The following is a 23,929-nucleotide window of genomic DNA, read 5'->3' as shown; positions in this document are numbered from 1 at the left end:
ATTTTACCTTGTCCTGAGTATCAATCCTCTGCTCTCGGAGTAAACGCCGTTGGTGGAATGCTGGCTAGGCGGGCGGGTGGCGCCGGCCTGGGTTTCAGGGGCAGTCATCGGTCGCGGGGTCCAGCCGAGGGTGCCGAAGCTTCGGCGGGGCCATGTGTAGCCGGGGCCGGGTGGGGAAAGTGTTATGCGCTGTATGAGGGCCGAGTTATCAGACCTGCGCCGTCAAGGAAGACCCGAATTACGACCCTCCGCCATAGCCTCTCTGGCTCCTCCTTTTTTTTTCAGACTTTGCGTCGCGTCAACACGTGTGACGTGGTGGAAATGGACTATGATAGGTCCGCTCCGACTGTTGTTTCCGGTTTAGCGCGAAATCACCGCCATTGACAAACATTATTTTTCTACACGCAAAAATGGACCAAGCCGACGAGAGTATCAACGAAGAGCAAGTACGACAACTTCTACAATGTCTCGTCAAGACATTATGAAGATTGCCAAATGGCAAGCTATTCGTGGGAGGAGATTGCTGAAAATACGGGGCTGGAGATCAGCCAGCAATTGAATTTTAAAAAAAAAAAGGAAGAACCACCGAGACAAGTACAGTATGTGTGTGTTGGGAATCGAATGGCCACACGAAGCGGTGAACCACTCGGCCAAAAACTGCCAGCTTTTTATCTATTTGTCATATTTTTGGTTGGTGCACTTCATTTATTGTGTACATATGTTTGCTGTGAGTCTGTGACTTATTTACGTGTCACACTTCAAGTATATGAAGAAAAAAGCGCAGGTTTGGTGTCAAAAGAGTTGTTGTTTAATTTTCAACAACGGACAGTTCACACTCGATTCATCATCACTGATTGAGAGTGCAATCAAATATATCCGCCGCTGCTGTTTTCTTCCGGTACGTACGTGACGTCAGCGCGTTGTGGCGCATTAAAAGTAGTCCAGGCAAAATGTGATGCATAGAGCTGGCAAAATTAAAAGATTCCTCGAGGCGAATAAAATTCCTTGATCAATTTTTTAACTCGAGTTATACGAGTTATTCGAGTACTCGTTTCAGGTCTACACCACACCATGTCTGTAAATTACTGATTGCCCTCTGTGTGTGAGGGTGTGCGGGCACGCGTGTGTCTTAGGAGTACAAACGATAGTATTTTTTTAAATTCTTGAATGCTAAATGACCGTGATGCATATTATTTTACTTTATTGTTTAGTACTTGAAGGCTACATTGATTAACAATGTAAACATTTTTCAACAATGTCATCTTGCTAATATACCATGTTGTTTAACTTAATGGTTTTCATTTCAATGTTTGAAATGATTCAGCAAGAAATTGGTCAAAAACTTCAAAATTGCTTTGTATTTTTTCTTGATTTTAGACCACCACTGTAACTTGATTCTATTAAATGTGTACATATCAAATTGATCGAAGGCCCTTGAACTGACAACGAAACAACATAAAAATGCGATCGCGGTTCTGGTGAGCATGGTAAATCATCAGATATCAACACTGACATTCAGACTTTTTTTTTTAAGTGCTGCTGTCCATCCAACCCTATGGGGAAAAAAAGCCGCTCGAAGACTCAGAAGTCAGGGGGGCCAGGAATGAGTGCAACGGCTTCCTCCAAAGAGATGGCGAACCTAATCGCTGAACTGCTGCAAAGTAGGTTTATGTATGCCTCTTTCCATCATTTGCAGAACTAGCTTTGCATGTCTCTCTATATAGCGGGAAAGCTCGCAAGCACTCGTGGCTAAACATGGTCTACGCTGCTCTTCCTAAAGTCACCAGTTGTGAGGAATGTGGTTTTCACAAAAAAAGCTTGAGGAGTAGAAGTACAGTGATCCCTCGCTACTTCGGGCTTCAAACTTCGCGCCTGCAGTCCATCGCAGATTAAAAAGAAAAAAAAAAAATCATAATAATAAAAAAATACAGATAAGCTGTCCCGAGCCGATCGCTTAGTCGAGTTATCGCTCCCTCATTCTCACTGCTCTTTTTTTCCCCAGGCTGGCAATGCATGTGCACTGAAGTTACTTATTAAAGTTAAAGATGTTCATTGATCATTGAGAGTCACGGGCTTCTAAAGCACCGTGTGAGTCAATCATCGTTTAACTTCTTAAACAGTTGCTATGGCAACTCATTGTGTGTAAGTGAGAGGATTTCAATACAGGACTGCCTTGGAACAGACAGGCTTTGTGTCGGCATTGCGCGGGTGGGTGGATAAGGAAGTGTGTGCTGGAATGAATATGTGTGTGGCGACGTTCGAGGCAGACGTGTTGTGTTGGCGGCAATAAATGGTAAGGTAGGAGGTAACACAAGCATTTAATAATGCTAAGCATTTTTCTACTACAGTACAGTACCTTATTCTTGTTTAAAAATAATTCGGTGGGATAGAACATGTTTAGAACTATCATTATTATTACATTTGAAGTGCTTAAAAACCATTTATTAATATATACAGTGGGGAGAACAAGTATTTGATACACAGTCAATGGGAAAACCCATTGGCAATGTATCAAATACTTGTTCACCCCACTGTATGTATCATATGTTAATATACACTCACCGGCCACTTTATTAGGTATACCATGTTAGTCACGGGTTGGACCCCCTTTTGCCTTCAGAAATGCCTCAATTCTTCGTGGCATAGATTCAACAAGGTGCTGGAAGCGTTCCTCAGAGAGTTTGGTCCATATTGACATGATGGCATCACACAGTTGGTGCAGATTTGTCGGCTGCACATCCATGATGCGATCCCCCGTTCCACCACATCCCAAAGATGCTCTATTGGATTGAGATCTGGTGACTGTGGAGGCCATTTGAGTACAGTGAATTCATTGTCATGTTCAAGAAACCAGTCTGAGATGATTCCAGCTGTATGACATGGCGCATTATCCTGCTGAAAGTAGCCATCAGAAGTTGGGTACTTTGTGGTCATAAAGGGATGGACATGTTCAGCAACAATACTTAGGTAGGCTGTGGCGTTCCAACGATCCTCAATTGGTACCAAGGGGCCCAAAGAGTGCCAAGAAAATATTCCCCACACCATTACACCACCACCACCAGCCTGAACCATTAATACAAGGCAGGATGGATCCATGGTTTCATGTTGTTGACGCCAAATTCTGACCCTACCATCCGAATGTCGCAGCAGAAATCGAGACTCATCAGACCAGGCAACGTTTTCCCAATCTTCTATTGTCCAATTTCGATGAGCTTGTGCAAATTGTAACCTCAGTTTCCTGTTCTTAGCTGAAAGGAGTGGCACCCGGCGTGGTCTTCTGCTGCTGTAGCCCATCTGCCTCAAAGTTCGACGTACTGCGCGTTCAGAGATGCTGTTCTGCCTACCTTGGTTGTCACGGTTGGTTATTTGAGTCACTGTTGCCTTTCTATCAGCTTGAACCAGTCTTGCCATTCTCCTCTGGCATCAACAAGGCATTTCCGCCCACAGAATTGCCGCTCACTGGATATTTTTTCTTTCTCGGACCATTCTCTGTAAACCGTAGAGATGGTTGTGCGTGAAAATCCCAGTAGATCAGCAGTTTCTGAAATACTCAGACCAGCCCCTCTGGCACCAACAACCATGCCACGTTCAAAGCCACTCAAATCACCTTTCTTCCCCATACTGATGCTCGGTTTGAACTGCAGGAGATTGTCTTAAACCATGTCTACATGCCTTAAAGCACTGAGTTGCCGCCATGTGATTGGCTGATTAGAAATTAAGTGTTAAAGGAGCAGTTTGACAGGTGTACCTAATAAAGTGGCCGGTGAGTGTATATGTACACTACCGTTCAAAAGATTGGGGTCACCCAGATCATTTTATGTTTTCCTTCAAAATTCACACTTTACTTTTGCAAATGAGTTGCAAAATGAATAGAAAATATTGTCAAGACATTGACAAGTTTAGAAATAAGGATTTTTATTTGAAATAATATTTTTTTCCTTCAAACTTTGCTTTTATAAAAGAATGCTCCCTTTGCAACAATTACAGCTTTCCAGACCAATGACACACTAGCTGTTAATTTGTTGAAGTAATCGGGAGAAACTTCACTCCACGCTTCCAGAAGCACCTCCTACAAGTTGGATTGGCTTGATGGGCACTTCTTGCCTACCATACTTGACCGTATCCCACAACAGCTTAGTGGCCACACCATTACATATAGAATACCAGCTACCTGCTTCTTTCCTAAACACCGTAATTTCCCGAATGTAACACACTTTTTTTCCCCCAAATCAACTTGTAAAATCATGTTGCGCATTATACGCGGGTACATGGATGGAGACAGAAATATGTATACTGTATATTACATATATATAAAAAACGATTTTTTTTTGTATTGACACGGCCATGTTTTGTTGAAGAAACGTATGCGGCGAGCCGTTGCCGACCATTACGGTACGTGACGTCACCATTTTGTTTCGGTAATACTTCACTCTGATCGGCCGAATGATTTCGTCTTTGTTAAATTCTGCTTTTTTCACTCTTCACAAAGCACAGAATTTAGTTTCTTGAACTAATTTTAGTCAACGTTTATTGCAGCTCGGCAACTCAGACCATAACAAACGTAACAACACAGATTTCCTGTGTCCGTCAACTATATCTGTCCCTTGGGAAACTCAAACCCAAATAACAATAGTTCCTATTGTTACTGTCGTGTCGACAGCGATGAGCTCTCTCAGATTTACGTTCTCACTTTCATTATACTGTATCAATCCATGGAGGAAACGTTTATTCATTATGATGAACCGAGCAAGTTATACAGCAGCCTTTAAAAGAAAAGTCACATCTGTTTTGTTTTCTCCTGGATTCTGGTAAGTTCAAAAAGTTATCAGATCATATTATTACCGTACATATGGTCAGTTTACTGTAATGTTTTGAACTACCAATGTGCTATGCTTGTGCTGTGTTTCACCAGTCAGTAAAATGACATTTTTGTATCTGTACACGAGCTCTGTTTTCTTGTATTCTTCTATTTAGTGGTGCTAAAATTAGGGTGCGCGTTATACACGGGTACAATAATTTCCCCTAGATTTTACAGGTAAATTTGGGGTGCCCGTTATACACGGGTGCGCCTTATATTCGGAAAATTACGGTAGTTCTTGCATAATTTGAAGGTATTCTTTGGGTCATTGTCATGTTGTAGAATGAAATTGGCTCCAATCAAGCGTTGTCCACAGTGTATGGAATGGCGTTGCAAAATGGAGTGAGTCCTTATTTAACTCATTTGCTCCCAAAAACTTATACATACAGTACGTTCTAATTTTAATTGTTTCAATGTCCCAAAGACGTATTTAGTAGCAGTGCAACGGTTTGCGGTTCAAAGCCAAACCGTACGGTTCGCCCTGCGCCCTATACGGTTCAATACACCTTTATGAACCGCGCCTTTTCGGTTTTGCAATTAATGTATTCCGAATGCTTGTGGAACGAATTGATCGAGCTCTGTGTGCCTGTGTGTGACGTGAAGCACCGCTGTGGAGAAATTCCCGCCCCGCAAGTAAATGTCCGATCGCTGTCAAGCACCTGTGTAATAGAAGCCGAGTAATGCCCTCTCTCGCTTACGAGAGAAGTGAAAGTGGAACAAGAAAGAAAACAAATAGCTATGGCGAGCGGAGGAGTGGAGAGACCGAATTTTGAGGAAGCGCCGGCTTCTTTCAAGTCTGCGGTGTGGCAACATTTCGGTTTCCCCGTGGACTACAATGAATGAATGAATGAATGAAATTTTATCGTCATTGTCATCATCATCGGTATCATTGACAGTTACAGAATGTGGGATAGTTTGGCCAGGAAAAATCATTGACAGTCACAGAATATGGAATAATTTGCCCGAAAAGACGATGACAGACAAAGGAGGCCGGGAAAAAGCATATGCTTATCAATACCCGTCCCCCAGCAGCCCGGGACGCACAGACGAGCATGTTAGTGTTGCATAATCCATTTTTTTACTTATATATCTTCCCAAAAGTCATTGATTGCCATGGCATTACGCAATATTGTCAATTTGAGTAGGTTCATTGGATAGCTTGATTTTCAAGTTGGTGTAGGGAGGGATGGCCGGGTGTGTCATGGAGGCCCACGTCTGCTGTATCCGCTCCGGAAGATTAGTCATCATCCGCCCTTGCATGGTTCCCGCGAGCGAGCCTTTCATGATCCCGGATCTCCGTGATGATTTTCGTGACCATTTGAGCGGTGGCATCACTTAACGCTGCTTGGTCCTTCCTCACCTAGGACAATTCGTCACCGTTGTTATGAGCAATCTCCACTGCCTCGTTGAGTTGACACTTCATTCTCATCGAGAATCGGTGTACCCAGAGGGCACCAAGAAGCAGCGGGCGGGCGAGCGCCATCAGTGAGCCGAAGATAAAGAGGTCCTCGACGTCTTCAAGCTGGAGAGACGTTAAATATGGGCCTCCATTTTCCCCAGGCATCCTCCGCATATCCAGACGTTAAGGTGTTGGCCGGACATGGCCGTTGGATGAGAGATAAGACAAAAGACAGACATAAACATTCAACATACTGTACATAAGTACTGTATTTGTTTATTATAACAATAAATACACAAGATGGCATTAACATTATTAACATTCTTTCTGTTAAAGGGATCCACGGATAGAAAGACTTGTAGTTCTTAAAAGATACATTTGAGTACAAGTTATAGTAATTTTATATTAAAACCCCTCTTGATGTTTTCATTTTAATAAAGTTGGTATAATTTGTGAATGTAAACTAATAGCTCGCCATGGTTTCCGTCGCCGAGCGGGACGTCACATGGGCTCCCTGCCGTTTTCCAAATTAAAAAACAATTGCAAATCACATAACAAAAAACAAATCAAAAAACAAAACGCCAAATCACATAACAAAATAGCAAATTGAAAAACACAACGCCAAATTAAAAAAAAAAACCTGCAAATCACATAACAACAAAAACGAATTAAAAAACAACTGCAAATCACAAAACAAAACAACAAATTAAAAAATACAACGACAAATCACATAACAAAATAAAAAATACAACGACAAATCCAAAATGAAATTACATTAAGGCAACCAGAAAAGGTAGGTACCGCTCAAAATGTCAACTCATCGCTGATTGGACGAATCCACCGGAAAGCGTGTGTACTTATGAACAAGGAAGTTTGTCCGCTTCTGGCGTGGAATTTCAAATTGAGTCTTACCAAAGATGTGAACATGGCTGGCGCCATAAAAGAATATTTTTATTCGGAGAATACGTATGATGTCATATTGGACATGCTCGCAGAAGGTTTGCAGTGTTTCCCACTGGATTTTAGGAGACTGTGGTAGGAGGGTCTCTGACCCTCGGGGTAGGGTGTGTGTGTGTGTACATTTTCAAGCCTAGTGTATCTCTTTAGGGCATTTTGAGACCACTGAATGTAATATAAATTGCTGTATGCGGTGTCGCCGGATCGCGCCAAATGCAGCAGAATGCAGCAGACAGTAGTCCCGTAGCCTGGTACACCAGACTCAGCGGCAATATGTTCCAATCCGCGGTAAATTCGGTTTTACATGACCAAAAACACATCGAGTCGCTAAAACCAAGTCTGTCTCGCGCTAGCCATGTTGAATATGTTGAAATGTCTCTCGCTAGTTTCTTGTCGCTTTACCGACGTCGCGTCAGCCCGTCGCTGATTGGTCCGCTCCGCTGTCTATTTGCTGTGGCTGGCTCCGCCCTGGAAATTTTTTTCTGCTGAATGGTGGCCAAACTCATACTCTCATAGCCAGGCATGAAAATGGGTCAGGGGTTAAAAAGGTGAGAAGGGTGTGGAGGAAATATGTTCCAGTACACTGTACACCCCAACAAAATATTGAGCTCTGTCGACCCACACTGTGTTTCAGCAGGGCCGTGCAGAGACCGGTGGAGGGGCGGGTGCTCGTAGATCAAAAGGGTTTCATGAATAAGTATTTAATACACCTTAAAACAACAAAACATCAATTTTAACCAGTTTTAGATAATAATTGGCTGTGACTCTGACATACTTTAATTGGGAGGGGGCAACAGTGAATAGAAATCAAAACTGTCATCAACACTTTCTGGCTGTGACTCAGTCAGTCTGCCTCTTTTCTTCCTTCAACCTCTGCATCAAAACTTATTTCCTCAATTTGTTCATCTGAGAACAAACCACATCTGATGGTCACTGAGCCACCAACAGCACAGTTTTCTCAAAACTATTATTTCATTATTATCCATACTTAACAACTCTAGCACCTAATGATTAATAAAGCAATGACATAAAATCTTATATAAAAATAACATTGTAATTGTGTTTATAATTGTCAGCTATTCACCCAGCTGATGAGGTATCCACTGCCTTTAGCAGCCTCATCCAACTCCTTTTTTTATCCCTCAATCTCCTTTCCCTACGAGGCATGTCTATGTAATGAAATATATAAATATTAAAAAAAAAAAGAAAAAAAAAAGAAAAAAAAAAAAATACAGACTCCCCGGTGGCTTTTAGTTTTAAAGCTTTCTTAATTTCTTTCTCAATAACGATGGAGATAGATTTGTGTTTTTATTATTCAATCAAAAAACAAAGTTACTTCCATCAAAAACAAAGTTGCTTCAATCAAAATACAGTATATACTTTTAATCCCCAAAAAGTCACTTCAATAAAAAAAATTGTTTTTGATTGCAAAAATAAATTTGAGACAAAAAAAGCATTTGAAAACTATTTTTCTTGATTGAAACAAATGTTTCCATTGAAGTAATGTTGTTTTGCCTTTGGGCTACATTTTGGCTAGGACATTTGTGTCTTTGTTATTCAATCAAATAAGTTGCTTCAAACAAAAAAATATATATAAAAAGAAAAACTTTGCAAATGTGTCAATCACCGTTTAACAAAGCCTGAGAGGGTTTGAGTAGACTCACTATGAAGCATTTAATAAAGCCAAGCATTTTCTTACTACTTTATTCTTGTTTAAAAATAATTCGGTGGGGCAGTAACATGTTTAAAACTTATCATAATTCTTACATTTTGAAGTGCTAGAAAACCATTTATAAATGATACTTTGGTGAAAAAAGGGAAAAAACATGTCTTATATATACAGTGCCTTGCAAAAGTATTCGGCCCCCTTGAACCTTGCAACCTTTCGCCACATTTCAGGCTTCAAACATAAAGATAAAATTTTAATTTTTTGTCAAGAATCAACAAGTGGGATGCAATCGTGAAGTGGAACAAAATTTATTGGATAATTTAAACTTTTTTTAACAAATAAAAAACTGAAAAGTGGGGCGTGCAATATTATTCGGCCCCCTTGCGTTAATACTTTGTAGCGCCACCTTTTGCTCCAATTACAGCTGCAAGTCGCTTGGGGTATGTTACTATCAGTTTTGCACATCGAGAGACTGACATTCTTGCCCATTCTTCCTTGCAAAACAGCTCGAGCTCATTGAGGTTGGATGGAGAGTGTTTGTGAACAGCAGTCTTCAGCTCTTTCCACAGATTCTCGATTGGATTCAGGTCTGGACTTTGACTTGGCCATTCTAACACCTGGATACGTTTATTTTTTAACCATTCCATTGTAGATTTGGCTTTATGTTTTGGATCATTGTCCTGTTGGAAGATAAATCTCTGTCCCAGTCTCAGGTCTTGTGCAGATACCAACAGGTTTTCTTCCAGAATGTTCCTGTATTTGGCTGCATCCATCTTCCTGTCAATTTTAACCATCTTCCCTGTCCCTGCTGAAGAAAAGCAGGCCCAAACCATGATGCTGCCACCATGTTTGACAGTGGGGATGGTGTGTTCAGGGTGATGAGCTGTGTTGCTTTTACGCCAAACATATCGTTTTGCATTGTGGCCAAAAAGTTCAATTTTGGTTTCATCTGACCAGAGCACCTTCTTCCACATGTTTGGTGTGTCTCCCAGGTGGCTCGTGGCAAACTTTAAACGAGACTTTTTATGGATATCTTTGAGAAATGGCTTTGTTCTCGCCACTGTTCCATAAAGGCCAGATTTGATGCAGTGTACGACTGATTGTTGTCCTATGGACAGACTCTCCCACCTCAGCTGTAGATCTCTGCAGTTCATCCAGAGTGATCATGGGCCTCTTGGCTGCATCTCTGATCAGTTTTCTCCTTGTTTGAGAAGAAAGTTTAGAAGGACGGCCGGGTCTTGGTAGATTTGCAGTGGTCTGATGCTCCTTCCATTTCAATATGATGGCTTGCACAGTGCTCCTTGAGATGTTTAAAGCTTGGGAAATCTTTTTGTATCCAAATCCGGTTTTAAACTTCTCCACAACAGTATCTCGGACCTGCCTGGTGTGTTCCTTGGTTTTCATAATGCTCTCTGCACTTTAAACAGAACCCTGAGACTATCACAGAGCAGGTGCATTTATACGGAGACTTGATTACACACAGGTGGATTCTATTTATCATCATCGGTCATTTAGGACAGCATTGGATCATTCAGAGATCCTCACTGAACTTCTGGAGTGAGTTTGCTGCACTGAAAGTAAAGGGGCCGAATAATATTGCACTCCCCACTTTTCAGTTTTTTATTTGTTAAAAAAGTTTAAATTATCCAATAAATGTTGTTCCACTTCACGATTGTGTCCCACTTGTTGTTGATTCTTGACAAAAAAAAAAAAAAATTCATATCTTTATGTTTGAAGCCTGAAATGTGGCGAAAGGTTGCAAGATTCAAGGGGGCCGAATACTTTTGCAAGGCACTGTATGTATCTTTTTTCCAATGTAAAATCTGAATAAATACATTGAACACGCACAAAAAAATGGGGAGGGGGGGCTACTTCGCGGTTTTCACTTATTGCGGCGGGTTCTGGTCCCCATTAACCGCGAAAAACGAGGGATCCCTGTATTTCTGAAACGCTTTAAGAAGCAAGAGTCATTCCCACCAGTCGTCGGGCCGGTGTTGTGCCGACACTGGCTGTCAGCTCAAGTCCCAGCCGAAAATAACGCGTCTCAGGCGGACGACGGGAGCGATACGAGGCGCCCCCCTCCATCCGAGAGCATGCCGCTTAATTTGACTCAACAGTGTGTTTCTTCGTTTATATTACCGCAAAATACACAAGCTTGACGCCAATTTAACGGGAGCTATTTTTTTTCATGGGAGATTTGTCTAGCTCTGGCAGTGTTCAACGCAAGCTGCAACGAATGGCAGTAACTTTTTTATATCGCAAAATGTGAAAACGATTGAAACCATTACTCACCAAGTTCAATCTGCTGGCAAATACAGGCAAGTGTGTATGCTGCGCTCTGGTCTGCCCCGGTGTGGATAAGGCCTGATTTTTGTTTTCGCAGCTTTGCAATGCAACCAAAGGCTCTCCGAGCACTCCATGTACACCGTAAGGAGTGCGCGCGTTTGGAATAATGGAACGCAGCCTGGGCCGATGATTGGTTCTCGTCAGCGAAGCATCTAGAAGGATTTGCTGACTGTCCAAGAGTCACTTTTTTAAAGAACCAATTTCATAAGTGCTCAGTTTACGTACTAAGTTAATCACATGATGATGATAATAATAATAATAATTAAATAAAACCTCCCCTCCTCCCAAAAAGAATTTCTCCTCGGATCTACGCAATTCACGTAGGTCGCCCTTTTTGACTTCAAAACGGCGAATTTTGCCGAAAGGTGAGAGATTTTCATGCCTGCATAGCACAGCTATGAGTCTGGTGTACCAGGCTAGTAGTCCCGTCTATGAGCGCGACCTGTTGGCGAGAGTGTCTGTGTGTGCACGCACGCGCGCGCTCTCGCTCGCGCGGGTGGTAGAGTGGAGTGGGCTACAGCTGTGTAATCGGCTGACTGACGCATCTGATTATCTTTTTTTTTTTTCGGCGGGGGGGTGCAAACGAGACTATGGCGGGCCGACACAGTCTCGTTCATTGGTGGGAAACACTGGTTTGTGAGACGCACGTAACACTACATGGGGCCAAATTACATCTGGCACGTGGATGGCTACGATAAACTTAAACCCTTTGGCCTGGCTCTCGATGTATGGATTCTGGAGAAGAATAATGTGGTATAATGTGGCTGGCTTGTGGAGCAACAAACAACAATCAGTCTGTAATCGCGTACAACTCTATTAATTGCGTCACGGGTCTTTGTGCCATCCCAATGAGACTGCGAACAGACCTCGGCATGGAAAATGGGACAATGGCAGCAATACAGTGTGCCCTCCGTCAACGCCATAGACTTATGCAGGCTCATCCAGCCACCGTTATGGATCATCAATCGGCAATCAGCGGATTGAATCCTGGTGGTAGTTGTTCAGAAGAAGGTGAGTGTGTATATGAGAAGAACACAGCATTTTAAACAAAATTGAATACCAAAAGCGAGTCATTCAAATTATTATTTTTTAAATTCACCTCATATAAGGGTTAATTATTGCCACATAAAATCTTATGTATCCCAAGGTTTCAGTTTTGGATAGACTTGTTTGGAGACCTGGGAGGCTATGGAAGTTTCAGTGGAATCCACGAACTGCCTGCTAGGATTTTGCTTCAGTGGTGCTGTACAAAAGGACCTGGATGAATGCAAGGACCACTGGAACAAGCACAGGATTCGTCCAAGCGGTCTTGCATCTTGTCCTGGAGAGATATCATATGAACCATCTCTTGCCCCATAGGTAATTGTTTCATGTTGAATTGTATCACATTTTACATCATAAAATATACACATTATTAGTCTTATCAAAATGTGTGGATTGTATACATGGTTAAAGCAACTTAAGATTAAGTGCTCCCTATCAGTTTACTATTCCATCACCTGATAAGCAATTATTTGGGACTCTGAAATATATCAAAGTACAGTTAAATGATTCCATCAGAACTGTTTTTCCAAACAAAATGGGGGAAATGCTGTCAATTTAAACTCATTTAGTAGTGATGTCTGAGATCGACGTCTAATTTGATCTGTGTAATAAATCCTTAATTGTATTTTCTCATTTTGCATATTTGGTTCCAGAGACTGGATTTCCTGTTGTGGAGAGAAGAGAACTGGATGTGTTTCCTGAGGCAAGGCAAACTGCAGACTTGTGCAACGATCCAAATATTGAATAATACCTACAGCACACTGATCAGCAACATGGACTACAGCAACCACAGGACTGGAAGTCACCCACAGAATTGTATTTTACTCTGAAGGAAATAGCTGGGTTGTAGTGTTTTTGAAACACGCTCATAGTATGTGACTTTTCTTCCCTCACAATAAACGTGCTATGGTAACATTTTACCTGGTACTTATTATGAAACCCAAAAAGTTAAGCACAAAGAATTCAAAATTTTTGGCCACTTCCGTGTAAATGTATTCACCTTGGTCTTTAAATTATTGTCCTCATGGCACTGTATTGTGGTCAGTGCATTTCGTAGTCAATTTCTGTATGTATTGGCTGACTTGAAAACGTACAGTTAATGAATACCATTTCCAGTACATGCATAGCAACATGGAAGGTTTAAAAACATATATACTATAAAAATGAGTTAAAAATTAAGTCTGGCACTTTCAATGAAAACTTTATTAAAGATTTAACATTTACCTGAAAAACTATGAGAAAATAAAGCTAGGTGCTTCTCAGAACTTCTGCCAAAATTTCCTACATCGGCAAAACGTTCTATATGAGTCGAATTTGACACCCAAAGTACTACCTTGCGCTCTCAACTTTTGTTTGGATGCAAACAGGCTGAAGGTACTAAAAAAATGCCTTAAGAAAACTTAAATGTAGTAATAAGGACAGTTTAAATACGCTACATGACTAATGTGGTCAACTGCTTCAAAGCTAACACAGAAAAACACAGTGCAAGGTACTAAAAAACTGAATAAAAACAAAAATAGTACTCACTACTTCTAACCGATGTGCGCATGCGTGCCAGAGCTTGCGCAAGCGCGCTGAGCATTGTGGAGGACGTTTCGCCGCATAGTAAGGAATGGCCAAACCCGGTGTTCGGCCATCAGCACGCATGCGCACATCGGTTAGAAGCGGCGAGTACTCACTATTTTTGTTTTTATTTATTTATTTAGAACCTTTTCACTGCCTCAAAGATACTTTTTGCATGTATTACCCTCTCATACTTTTAACCATTGTGTTTTTTTGTGTTAGCTTTGAAGCAGTTGACCACATTAGTCACGTAGTGTATTTTAACCGTCCTTATTTGATATAACTACATTTAAGTATTTTCTGCAGGCATTTTTTTAGTACGTTATTCCTGTATGCATCTAAACAAAAGTTTAGCGCACACGTTAGTACTTTGGGTGTCAATTTCGACTAATGTAAACGTTTCGCCGATGTAGCAGATTTTGGCAGAACACCGGTCAACAGTACCTGGTGAGAACTGGCTTATTAATAAATACAATATCAAACATGAAACAGAGAAGGCCACATTTGAGTCCACAACCTCAGAACTCTTAAGGTGCATGGAGTTACTACTTGGCTAACATGCAGTAGTGCAAAAAGACTAAGACAAATCCTAAACTCTGAGTGCCATTGACAATGACAGACGTATAACCACGTGGCTCTTTTCATACCTCTGCTGTGAATTTAGATCTATCACCTGTAGACATTTAATCCATTTAAAATAGGTGTCGTGACAGAATGAACCTTCATTCCTTTGCTAACCCTCCCATTTCAATGGATTTGACATCCAGCGTCGTCAATGGCAGTGAGTTAATTGTTACTTTAAAAATTTCATAGAATGTTTCTCAAAACGTTATACAAAAACATTGTAAATACAGTACATTTAAAAACACCCAAATCCGGGTGAATTCTGGATTCCAAAGTCGATGTTTTGCTTAAAAAGGCCATATGTGTCAAAAATAAAGCTTACAATGTATTGGCACAAGTGTAGTCGAGTGGGAACGGTGAGTGTCATGGACTCGATGCGTGGAAGGGGCTGGTGGAAATGCTGCTAACCCTGTAGTGAAAATCAAAACTTCTTCCAGGGAAACGGCTGCAACTTTCTCTGAAATAGGAATAGCAACATTGCAGTAGATCATTTGATTGGCATGCATTACGCAATGCCTTTATTCCCAAAAGGAAAGCGCATAATTAGGACATGTCAAGGAAATCTTTTTAAGGCCTGGTAACCGAATGAATAATGTTAGCTTTCTCCGGTAAACGTATGTATCGTTTTACAGAGGTAAAGAAAGTCATACTGCACTGTTTTACTTACTCGAAGGACATTTTGCGTCATCGACATTAGAAACTTTTCGAAACCTCTTGCCACAGCCGCTGCAAAAATTAGGTGAAGATTTCCACAGGTCTGACAATGCATTATACTTCAAGAATTCAGTTGTGTTTTGCGTATTTTTGGCCAACTGTTGAACTTAACCAAAAGCGCGCAGTAACAATCTCTGCTGGTAGGCGCCTTCTTGCAATCGAGTCTTCCTTCTTGTCCAGTCAACGATGAGAGTACTGTTTCACGTGGATTCGTCCAATCAGCGATGAGTTAACATTTTGAGCGGTACCTACATTTTCCGGTTGCCTTAATGTAATTTCATTTTGGATTTGTCGTTTTGTTATTTTGTTATGTGATTTGGCGTTTTTTTTTTTTTTTAATTTGTTGTGATTTGCAATTGTGTTTTTTAATTTGACGTGTTTTTAATTACTTTTTTTGTTATGTGATTTGCAGTTGTGTTTTTTTATTTGGGGTTGTGTTTTTTAATTTGTTTTTTTGTTATGTGATTTGCAATTGTGTTTTTTAATTTGGCGTTGTGTTTTTTAATTTGTTTTTTTGTTATGTGATTTGCAGTTGTGTTTTATAATTTGGTTTTTAATTTGCCGTTGTGTTTTGCACAGCAGGGCCACCGTACTTCTGTGGCGTTTGCTAACTTTTTTAATGCGCGCACACACTAGATATCATGACATAGCAAACTGATGTGCTACGTCCCATGCCATTGGCTACGTGAGCCCAGAGTGATTATGGGACACGAAGTCCATATACTACATCGATGAATTATAAACCACCATGACTGAATGGGAGTTAAGCAGGCCAAATCAATCCATACCAGTGACTATAGATAATGCTGCAAATATTGTTAATTCCAGTGTTTCCCACCAATGAACGAGACTGTGGCGGCCCTCTCGTTTGGGCCCTCCACAGTCTCATTTGCCCCCCCCGCCGAAAAAAAAAGATAATAATCAGATGCGTCAGTCAGCCGATTACACAGCTGTAGCCCACTCCACTCTCGCTCGCGCGCGCGTGCATGCGTGCACATACACAGACACACGCGCCAACAGGTCGCGCTCATAGACGGGACTACTAGCCTGGTACACCAGACTCATAGCTGTGCTATGCAGGCATGAAAATCTCTCACCTTTCGGCGAAATTTGCCGTTTTGAAGTAAAAAAGGGCGACCTGCGTGAATTGCGTAGATCCGAGGACAATTCTTTTTGGGCGGAGGGGGGGGGGTCAGGAGGTTTTATTTAATTATTATTATTATTATCATCATGTGATTAACTTAGTACGTAAACTGAGCGCTTAAGAAATCGGTTCTTTAAAAAAGTGACACTTGGACAGTCAGCAAATCCTTCTAGATGCTTCGCTGACGAGAACCAATCATCGGCCCAAGCTGCGTTCCATTATTCCAAACACGCGCACTCCTTACGTGTACATGGAGTGCTCGGAGAGCCTTTGGTTGTATTGCAAAGCTGTGAAAACAAAAACCAGGCCTTATCCACACCGGGGCAGACCAGAGCGCAGCATACACACTTGCCTGTATTTGCCAGCAGATTGAATCTGGTGAGTAATGGTTTCAATCGTTTTCACATTTTGCGATATAAAAAAGTTACTGCCATTCTTTGCAGCTTGCGTTGAACACTACCAGAGCTAGCCAAATCTCCCATAAAAAAAAAAAAAAAGCTCCCGTTAAATTGGCGTCAAGCTTGTGTATCTAGCGGTAATATAAACGAAGAAACACACTGTTGAGTCAAATTAAGCGGCATGCTCTCGGATGGAGGGGGCGCCTCGCATCGCTCCCGTCGTCCGCCTGAGACGCTTTATTTTCGGCTGGGACTTGAGCTGACGGCCGGTGTCGGCACAACACCGGCCCGATGAGTGGTGGGAATGACTCCTGCTTCTTAAAGCTTTTCAGAAATACAGGGATCGCTCGTTTTCGCGGTTAATGGGGACCAGAACCCGCCGCAATAAGTGAAAACCGCGAAGTAGCGCCCCCCCGCCCCATTTTTTGTCCGTGTTCAATGCATTTATTCAGATTTTACATTGGAAAAAAGATACATATATACAAGACATGTTTTTTCACTTTTTTCACCAAAGTATCATTTATAAATGGTTTTCAAGCACTTCAAAATGTAAGAATTATGATAAGTTTTAAACATGTTACTGCCCCACCGAATTATTTTTAAACAAGAATAAAGTAGTAAGAAAATGCTTGGCTTTATTAAATGCTTCATAGTGAGTCTACTCAAACCCTCTCAGGCTTTGGTAAACTGTGATTGACACATGTGCAAAGTTTTTCTTTTTATATATATTTTTTTGTTTGAAGCAACTTATTTGATTGAATAATAAAGACAAAAATGTCCTAGCCAAAATGTAGCCCAAAGGCAAAACAACATTACTTCAATTGAAACATTTGTTTCAATCAAGAAAAATAGTTTTCAAATGCTTTTTTTTGTCTCAAATGTATTTCTGCAATCAAAAACAATTTTTTTAATTGAAGTGACTTTTTGGGGATTAAAAGTATATACTGTATTTTGATTGAAGCAACTTTGTTTTTGATTTAAGTAACTGTTTTTTGAATGAATAATAAAAACACAAATCGACCTCCATCGTTATTGAGAGAGAAAGAAATTAAGAAAGCTTTAAAACTAAAAGCCACCGAGGGAGTCTGTTTTTTTTGTTTTTTTTTAATATTTATATTTCATTACATAGACATGCCTCGTAGGCAAGGGAGATTGAGGGATATAAAAAGGAGTTAGATGAGGCTGCTAAAGGCAGTGGATACCTCATCAGCTTGGTGAATAGCAGACCTGGTAAGAACAAGTTTGCAAGGATAGTCGGGTATTAAATACAATTATAAACACAATTACAATGTTATTTTTCTATAAGATTCTATGTCATTGCTTTATTAATCATTAGGTGCTAGAGTTGTTAAGTATGGATAATAATGAAATAATAGTTTTAAGAAAACTCTGCTGTTGGTGACTCAGTGACCATCTGATGTGGTTTGTTCTCAGATGAACAAGTTGAGGAAGGAAGTTTTGATGCAGAGGTTGAAGGAAGAAAAGAGGCAGACTGACTGAGTCACAGCCAGAAAGTGTTGATGACAGTTTTGATTTCTATTCACTGCGCCCCCTCCCAATTAAAGTATGTCACAGTCGCAGCCAATTATTATCTAAAGCTGGTTAAAATTGAAGTTATGTTGTTTTAAGGTGTATTAAATACTTGTTCATGAAACCCTTTTGATCTACGAGCACCCGCCCCTCCACCGGTCTCTGCACGGCCCTGCTGAAACACAGTGTGGGTCGACAGAGCTCAATATTTTGTTGGGTTGTACAGTGTACTGGAACATATTTCCTTCTCACCCTTCTCACCTTTTTAACCCCTGACCCATTTTCATGCCTGGCTATGAGAGTATGAGTCTGGCCACCATTCAGCAGAAAAAAATTTCCAGGGAGGAGCCAGCCACAGCAAATAGACAGCGGAGCAGACCAATCAGCGACGGGCTGACGCGACGTCGGTAAAGCGACAAGAAACTAGCGAGAGACATTTCAACATATTCAACATTGCTAGCGCGAGACTGTTGGTTTCAGCGACTCGATGTGTTTTTGGTCATGTTAAACCGAATTTACGGCGGAGTCTGGTGTACCAGGCTACGGGACTACTGTCTGCTGCATTCTGCTGCATTTGGCACGATCCGGCAACACCGCATACAGCAATTTATATTACATTCAGTAGTCTCAAAATGCCCTAAAGAGATACACCAGGCTTGAAAATGTACACACACACCCTACCCCGAGGGTCAGAGACCCTCCCACCACAGTCTCCTAAAATCCTGTGGGAAACACTGTAATTCAGTACGTGACACTGATGGATTTGGACCACAAATAGGATGTTTTGCTCATGTAGTAACCTAGCTGCTAAGAGAGCTGTAGCAATCAACAGTGTGCCCCGCCTCACTTTACAAACAGTAAAGATTGTTCTCAGCCCTTTTATACAAAATTTCAGTAAGAAGTAAGCACATAAATATTATGCACAAAAATGCATGTTTATATGATGGCAATTTAATTTTTGCTCGTTTTTTGCCATTGTTTACATAGGCAGTAATACAAAATCTTATTCAGCAGTGAGGGTCACTTTGTTCAAGATAGGTCTGGAGGGTTCTCACTTTCCCTTCATTTTAAGGCATTTACAGGCCACTTACTGTTGAGTTTGAGTCAGTGCCTATACATTCCAGGGTCACTTCCTCTTCTGTAACCCCAAATCAACAGGAAGGGACCCATAGAATAACCCAAAATCAACAGGTAATTATCTCAAATCTCCCAAGATGACCTTTTTGCCTGGCATTGGCTGCCACTGACGTCCATGGAAGTGGGAGGGGCCTATTTGAATGGGAAGGGGTTCATTCGCTGCTACCCTCCCAGTTCAAAATGATTGGACGTCTACTAGTGATAAACTTACAGCAGAAAGATGAAAATAGCTAGGTTTTCCGTTTTTTAGTTGTTTTGTACAATATCTTGGTCAGGAATGATTTCCTGACCAATGTAGCGGCAATCGTGCCATCGCCATATTGTGAGATCATCGTTATCGTAAGCTTTTTATTGCAAATCGTATCATGAGGTACCAAAAGGTTTCCACCCCTAATAAATACCACAAGAATGTCAACAGATACATGTCTGTGGCCGCGTGGAATGACAGGACATTAAGGGTTAAATAGCATTTGGAAAATGGCAGCGGCAACTGTCTTTGATGTTGAATCCGAAAGTAATGAACACCTCTGGCCTCTTATACAACACGTAGCATAGCCAGGACCTTACGAAAGAGTAGCTTCATAATGCGATTTCTTATGTGTTACCCATATAAGCCGAAATCGTGACAGACTTGAATTTGTTAAAGTGATCCTCTAACATAAATACATGTAGGCTCTAATAAACCACAATTGTTCTCTTGTACTAAAATATGTTGTTAGAAACACATAAAATGTTAAATCAATGGCAATATTTAGTCCATATTTTGATCGATAGTTGGCGCCATGGTTTGCGGGCTCGCAGTGATGACGTAATTGGTATCTTTCCAAAAGTGTAGCGTGTTCAACAATTGCTCATTGCTGACTAAACTCGCGAAGTAAAATGCCACGATGTGCTGCTTTTGGATGCAATTTCCAGTCAAATGGAAACAAGGGGAGTGGAGTGAGTGGTCAAGGTGGAATTATTATTTTTAGTGAATAAATGTGCATAAGTGGAAGTTTCTCCCCCTTTTTGGTCCCTGTATGCACGTATCCTACCCACCACGCGTTACAACTGGCGCCCAAACATTTTTTCTGGATCCACAGTCAAGTAAGGGATCCGTCTATTTTCTGGATCCGACGGTCCCACTGCGTCTGCAATATTGGTTTTGGATCTGTCCATTTATTTGATTCGTCGGTCCCACAGCGGCTTTTCGGATCAGTCTATTTTGTGGAATCGACGGCCTGATGCGGCTGCGACATTGCCATGGGGTCGGTCTAATTCCTGGATCTTCGAGTGGGTAAAAAACGCGGATTTGGATTACTATTGCTATCTTATTTGTCGACTATTCTTCGTAGGAGTTTTCCCCAAATCATACTAAACAATTAAAGCACTATGGCACGCTACAGTGACGACAGTGACTCTGACGTGGACCTCACAACAATGTTGGAGTTCGTCAGGGAACGCGTGTTTGCGTACTGCTGAGCTCCCGAGTGAAGAGTGGTCAAGGTGGAAATATTTTTTGTGAATAAATGTGCATAGTGGAAGCTTCTCCCCTTTTTGGTACTTTTATACACATATCCTAGCTACCACGCGTTACAATGTACAAGACATGGATTACACAAGGTGTGCTCTTTGGCCTGTACTGTATGTAAAGCACACGACAGCTCTGGATGCTAACAATCTACATAATTATATTGGGATAAGTTTGAAAACGCAATATGCTTACCTTGAATATCTGCTAATAAAACCGGAGTTCCAAACAGCATACACTCTCGCTCCCAACCGGAGTTCCAAACAGCATACACTCTCGCATCACCAGTTTTGGCCAACTTTTGTCTTATCAGGTATTTGCTGCACGCATTTTTCCCTGAAGCTTGTCTTGTGAACGACCGGCAGTGCTGTCCTGCTCTTCACTTTTCAGATCTGGTTCAAATAGGAAGGGTACAACTGACGACAACTTGGGAAAGCTAACGAGTGACACGCTGGAATTTTGGCAACGGGACCAGTGACGTCACGCACTGCGACGGAAAGAACGGCGACCTATCACTTAAAATAATTTTACAAACTTAATTAAAACAAAAACATTAAGAGGGGTTTTAATATCAATTATAACTCATACTAACATTTATCTTTTAAGAGTTACTTGTCTTAAAGGGTATGACAACACCTGGGGAAATGCTAATATTCCATCATTTATCCATCAACGCATGCCTTTTGAATTCATATCATTCCACTTCGTGTAATTACACACATCGCAACACCAAGAAAATGATAGAAATTAGGTCGTTTGTCAAGTTAAAAGGACCCGCTCCCGAGATGCCGGAAATCTAGCATATTGTGTGCGTGACGTCACTATAGGGAAACAACCGGCTCAGTGCTTAGTACTGAATGGCGGCGATGATGGCGGACAATTTTGTTTCTATTTGCAGCAACGAATCTGACGTAACGAACATTCTTCTAATGGTGACGAGGAGAGTTATGAAACTTTCTTTGGTGTTTTGGGTTATCAATTTGAGCCCAAACGAAAGCCAATGCAGCCTAATGAAAGGATCATTGAGGGGAGCAATCACACTGATGAAACACCGGCGGCAACAGAATCACCGAATGGTTTGTTTTGCATTTCTTTTTGTGAAGCTGATACACCGTGACCGCAAAATAAAGCAATGTATAGAATAATTATCATTTAATATGCTATCATCGGTTTCGCTCCGCCAACCGACACAAACATGAATGGGATTAGAGGGTTTGTTCTATATATTTTACGAGCGATAATTTATACATGTGTCCAGTCCTATATCCAATGCGTGATATGTTTTCTATTATAAAAGAGTACTCACTCTGGCCATTTCCCTCCTTTGCTTTGCCTGGGGTGGTGAGGTGGTCTCATCAGAGCCAGTCATCGTCCTCTTTCACCGGGCACCGCATCTGCTTTCAGCAGCAATTTCTTAGCAAAACCTGATTTCATTTGCCCATAGTTCGTATAGCTTTCAGGTGTAAAATGTGCACCACACAAAACCGTACCGGAGGTCGGGTCTGCAAAATTAGCCCTCAGCACGGACGAACTTTATTCATTGTCTGCGTAGTCCAGCTCTTTTTCTCGCGTTCTGGAACTCATGGGTACTACATTGCGACAAATGGCACATAGCATGACAGGTTTGAACCATTTTAGCGATTTTTTGATAAAACACGAACGCAACTCTCTCATCAATAAACAACGATGGCACCTGCCTCGACCTTTTGTTTCCTTGTTATGACGTCTCTGCCCCATTCGGCTGTTTCTGGAACACTTTCGGAAATGTTCGTCATCTTTTATCTATTTTCAATAATTGCTCATTAATGTGATTGATTTTTTTGTTAACTTTATCAATATTTGTTATCTTGGCACATAACGGTTCTATTGATGTCTCACACCCCCTTTGCGTTTTCATACCCTTTAAAAATAGAGGATCCCTTTAATGTTTTGATCCGTTTATTATTTCGATTCCAGAATTTCCACATAATTTTGAATTCTTCTGTCCAACAACATTATTTTATAATACTTGAGTATTGTTTTTAATATTTGTTTTACTTGTACTTGAGTAGTTCTTTTGAATGACTACTTTTACTTGCACATGAGTAATATTATTTTGAAGTAACGTGACTCTTACCTGAGTAAAAGTTGTGGGTACTTTACCCGCCTCTGGTTAGGAGAGGGATGGATAACAAATTTCTGTCAGAGCATAAAAGGCGGGGCCAAAATTGGCGACATTTTTTGTGGTCAACATACAAGATTTTGTCGACTCGTTCTCCCATTTCATAGTTATTATTCGATCCGATCATGTGTCTTTGGCCGGTCCCGCGGCCTCCACCCAGAGAGATGTGCCCGGAACACCTCACCAGGGAGGCGTCCCATCCTGGTCAGATGCCCAAGTCACCGCATCTGGCTCCTCTCAATGCGGAGGAGCAGCGGATCTACTCTGAGCCCCTCCCGGATGACCCTACGGAGGAAACTCATTTCGGCCGCTTGTATCCGGGATCTTGTTCTTTGTTCACGACCCACAGCTCGTGACCATAGGTGATGGTAGAAACATAGATCGATCAATAAACAAAGAGCCACCACTCCTCCTTCACCGCTATGGACAGGTGCAGAGTCCGCATCACTGCAGACACGATACTGATCCGCCTGTCGAGGTCCCACTCCCTCCTACCCTCACTCGTGAAAGGGAACCCAAGATACTCGAACTCCTGCACTTGGGGGAGGAGCTCATCCCCGACCCGGAGTGGGCCCTTTTCCGGCTGAGGACCATGGTTTCAGATTTGGAGGTGCTGATCTTCATCCCAACCACTTCACTTCACACTCGGCTGCAAACCGCTCCAGTGAGAGTTGGAGGTCACAGCTTGATGAAGCCAACAGCACCACATCATCTTCAGAAAGCAGAGATACAATGCTGAGGCCACCAAGCCGGACACCCTCAACGCTTTGACTGTGCATACAATTCTGTCCATAAAAATAATGAACAGAATTGGTGACAAAGGGCAGCCTTGGCGGAGTCCAACCCTCACTGGGAATGAATTCGACTTACTGCCT

At 41.6% G+C, this 23,929-nt stretch overlaps 1 protein-coding gene across 4 annotated transcripts in view; it reads left to right on the top strand.

The window, feature by feature from the left end:
• The window catches only part of setd3 (SET domain containing 3, actin histidine methyltransferase), a 188,662-nt gene that overhangs the window by 25,169 nt on the left and 139,564 nt on the right, over window positions 1-23,929 (top strand). For all 4 annotated transcript variants that reach the window (XM_057859667.1, XM_057859670.1, XM_057859668.1 and 1 more), the window contains exon 2: window positions 1,535-1,661. In XM_057859667.1, the coding sequence (XP_057715650.1) occupies window positions 1,535-1,661 (127 nt within the window). The remainder of the gene's footprint in view (window positions 1-1,534; window positions 1,662-23,929) is intronic.

This window comes from Corythoichthys intestinalis, chromosome 15, assembly GCF_030265065.1.
Source record: "Corythoichthys intestinalis isolate RoL2023-P3 chromosome 15, ASM3026506v1, whole genome shotgun sequence".
In the NCBI taxonomy this organism is placed as follows: domain Eukaryota; kingdom Metazoa; phylum Chordata; class Actinopteri; order Syngnathiformes; family Syngnathidae; genus Corythoichthys; species Corythoichthys intestinalis.
This window is presented reverse-complemented; position numbering and strand designations above follow the sequence as displayed.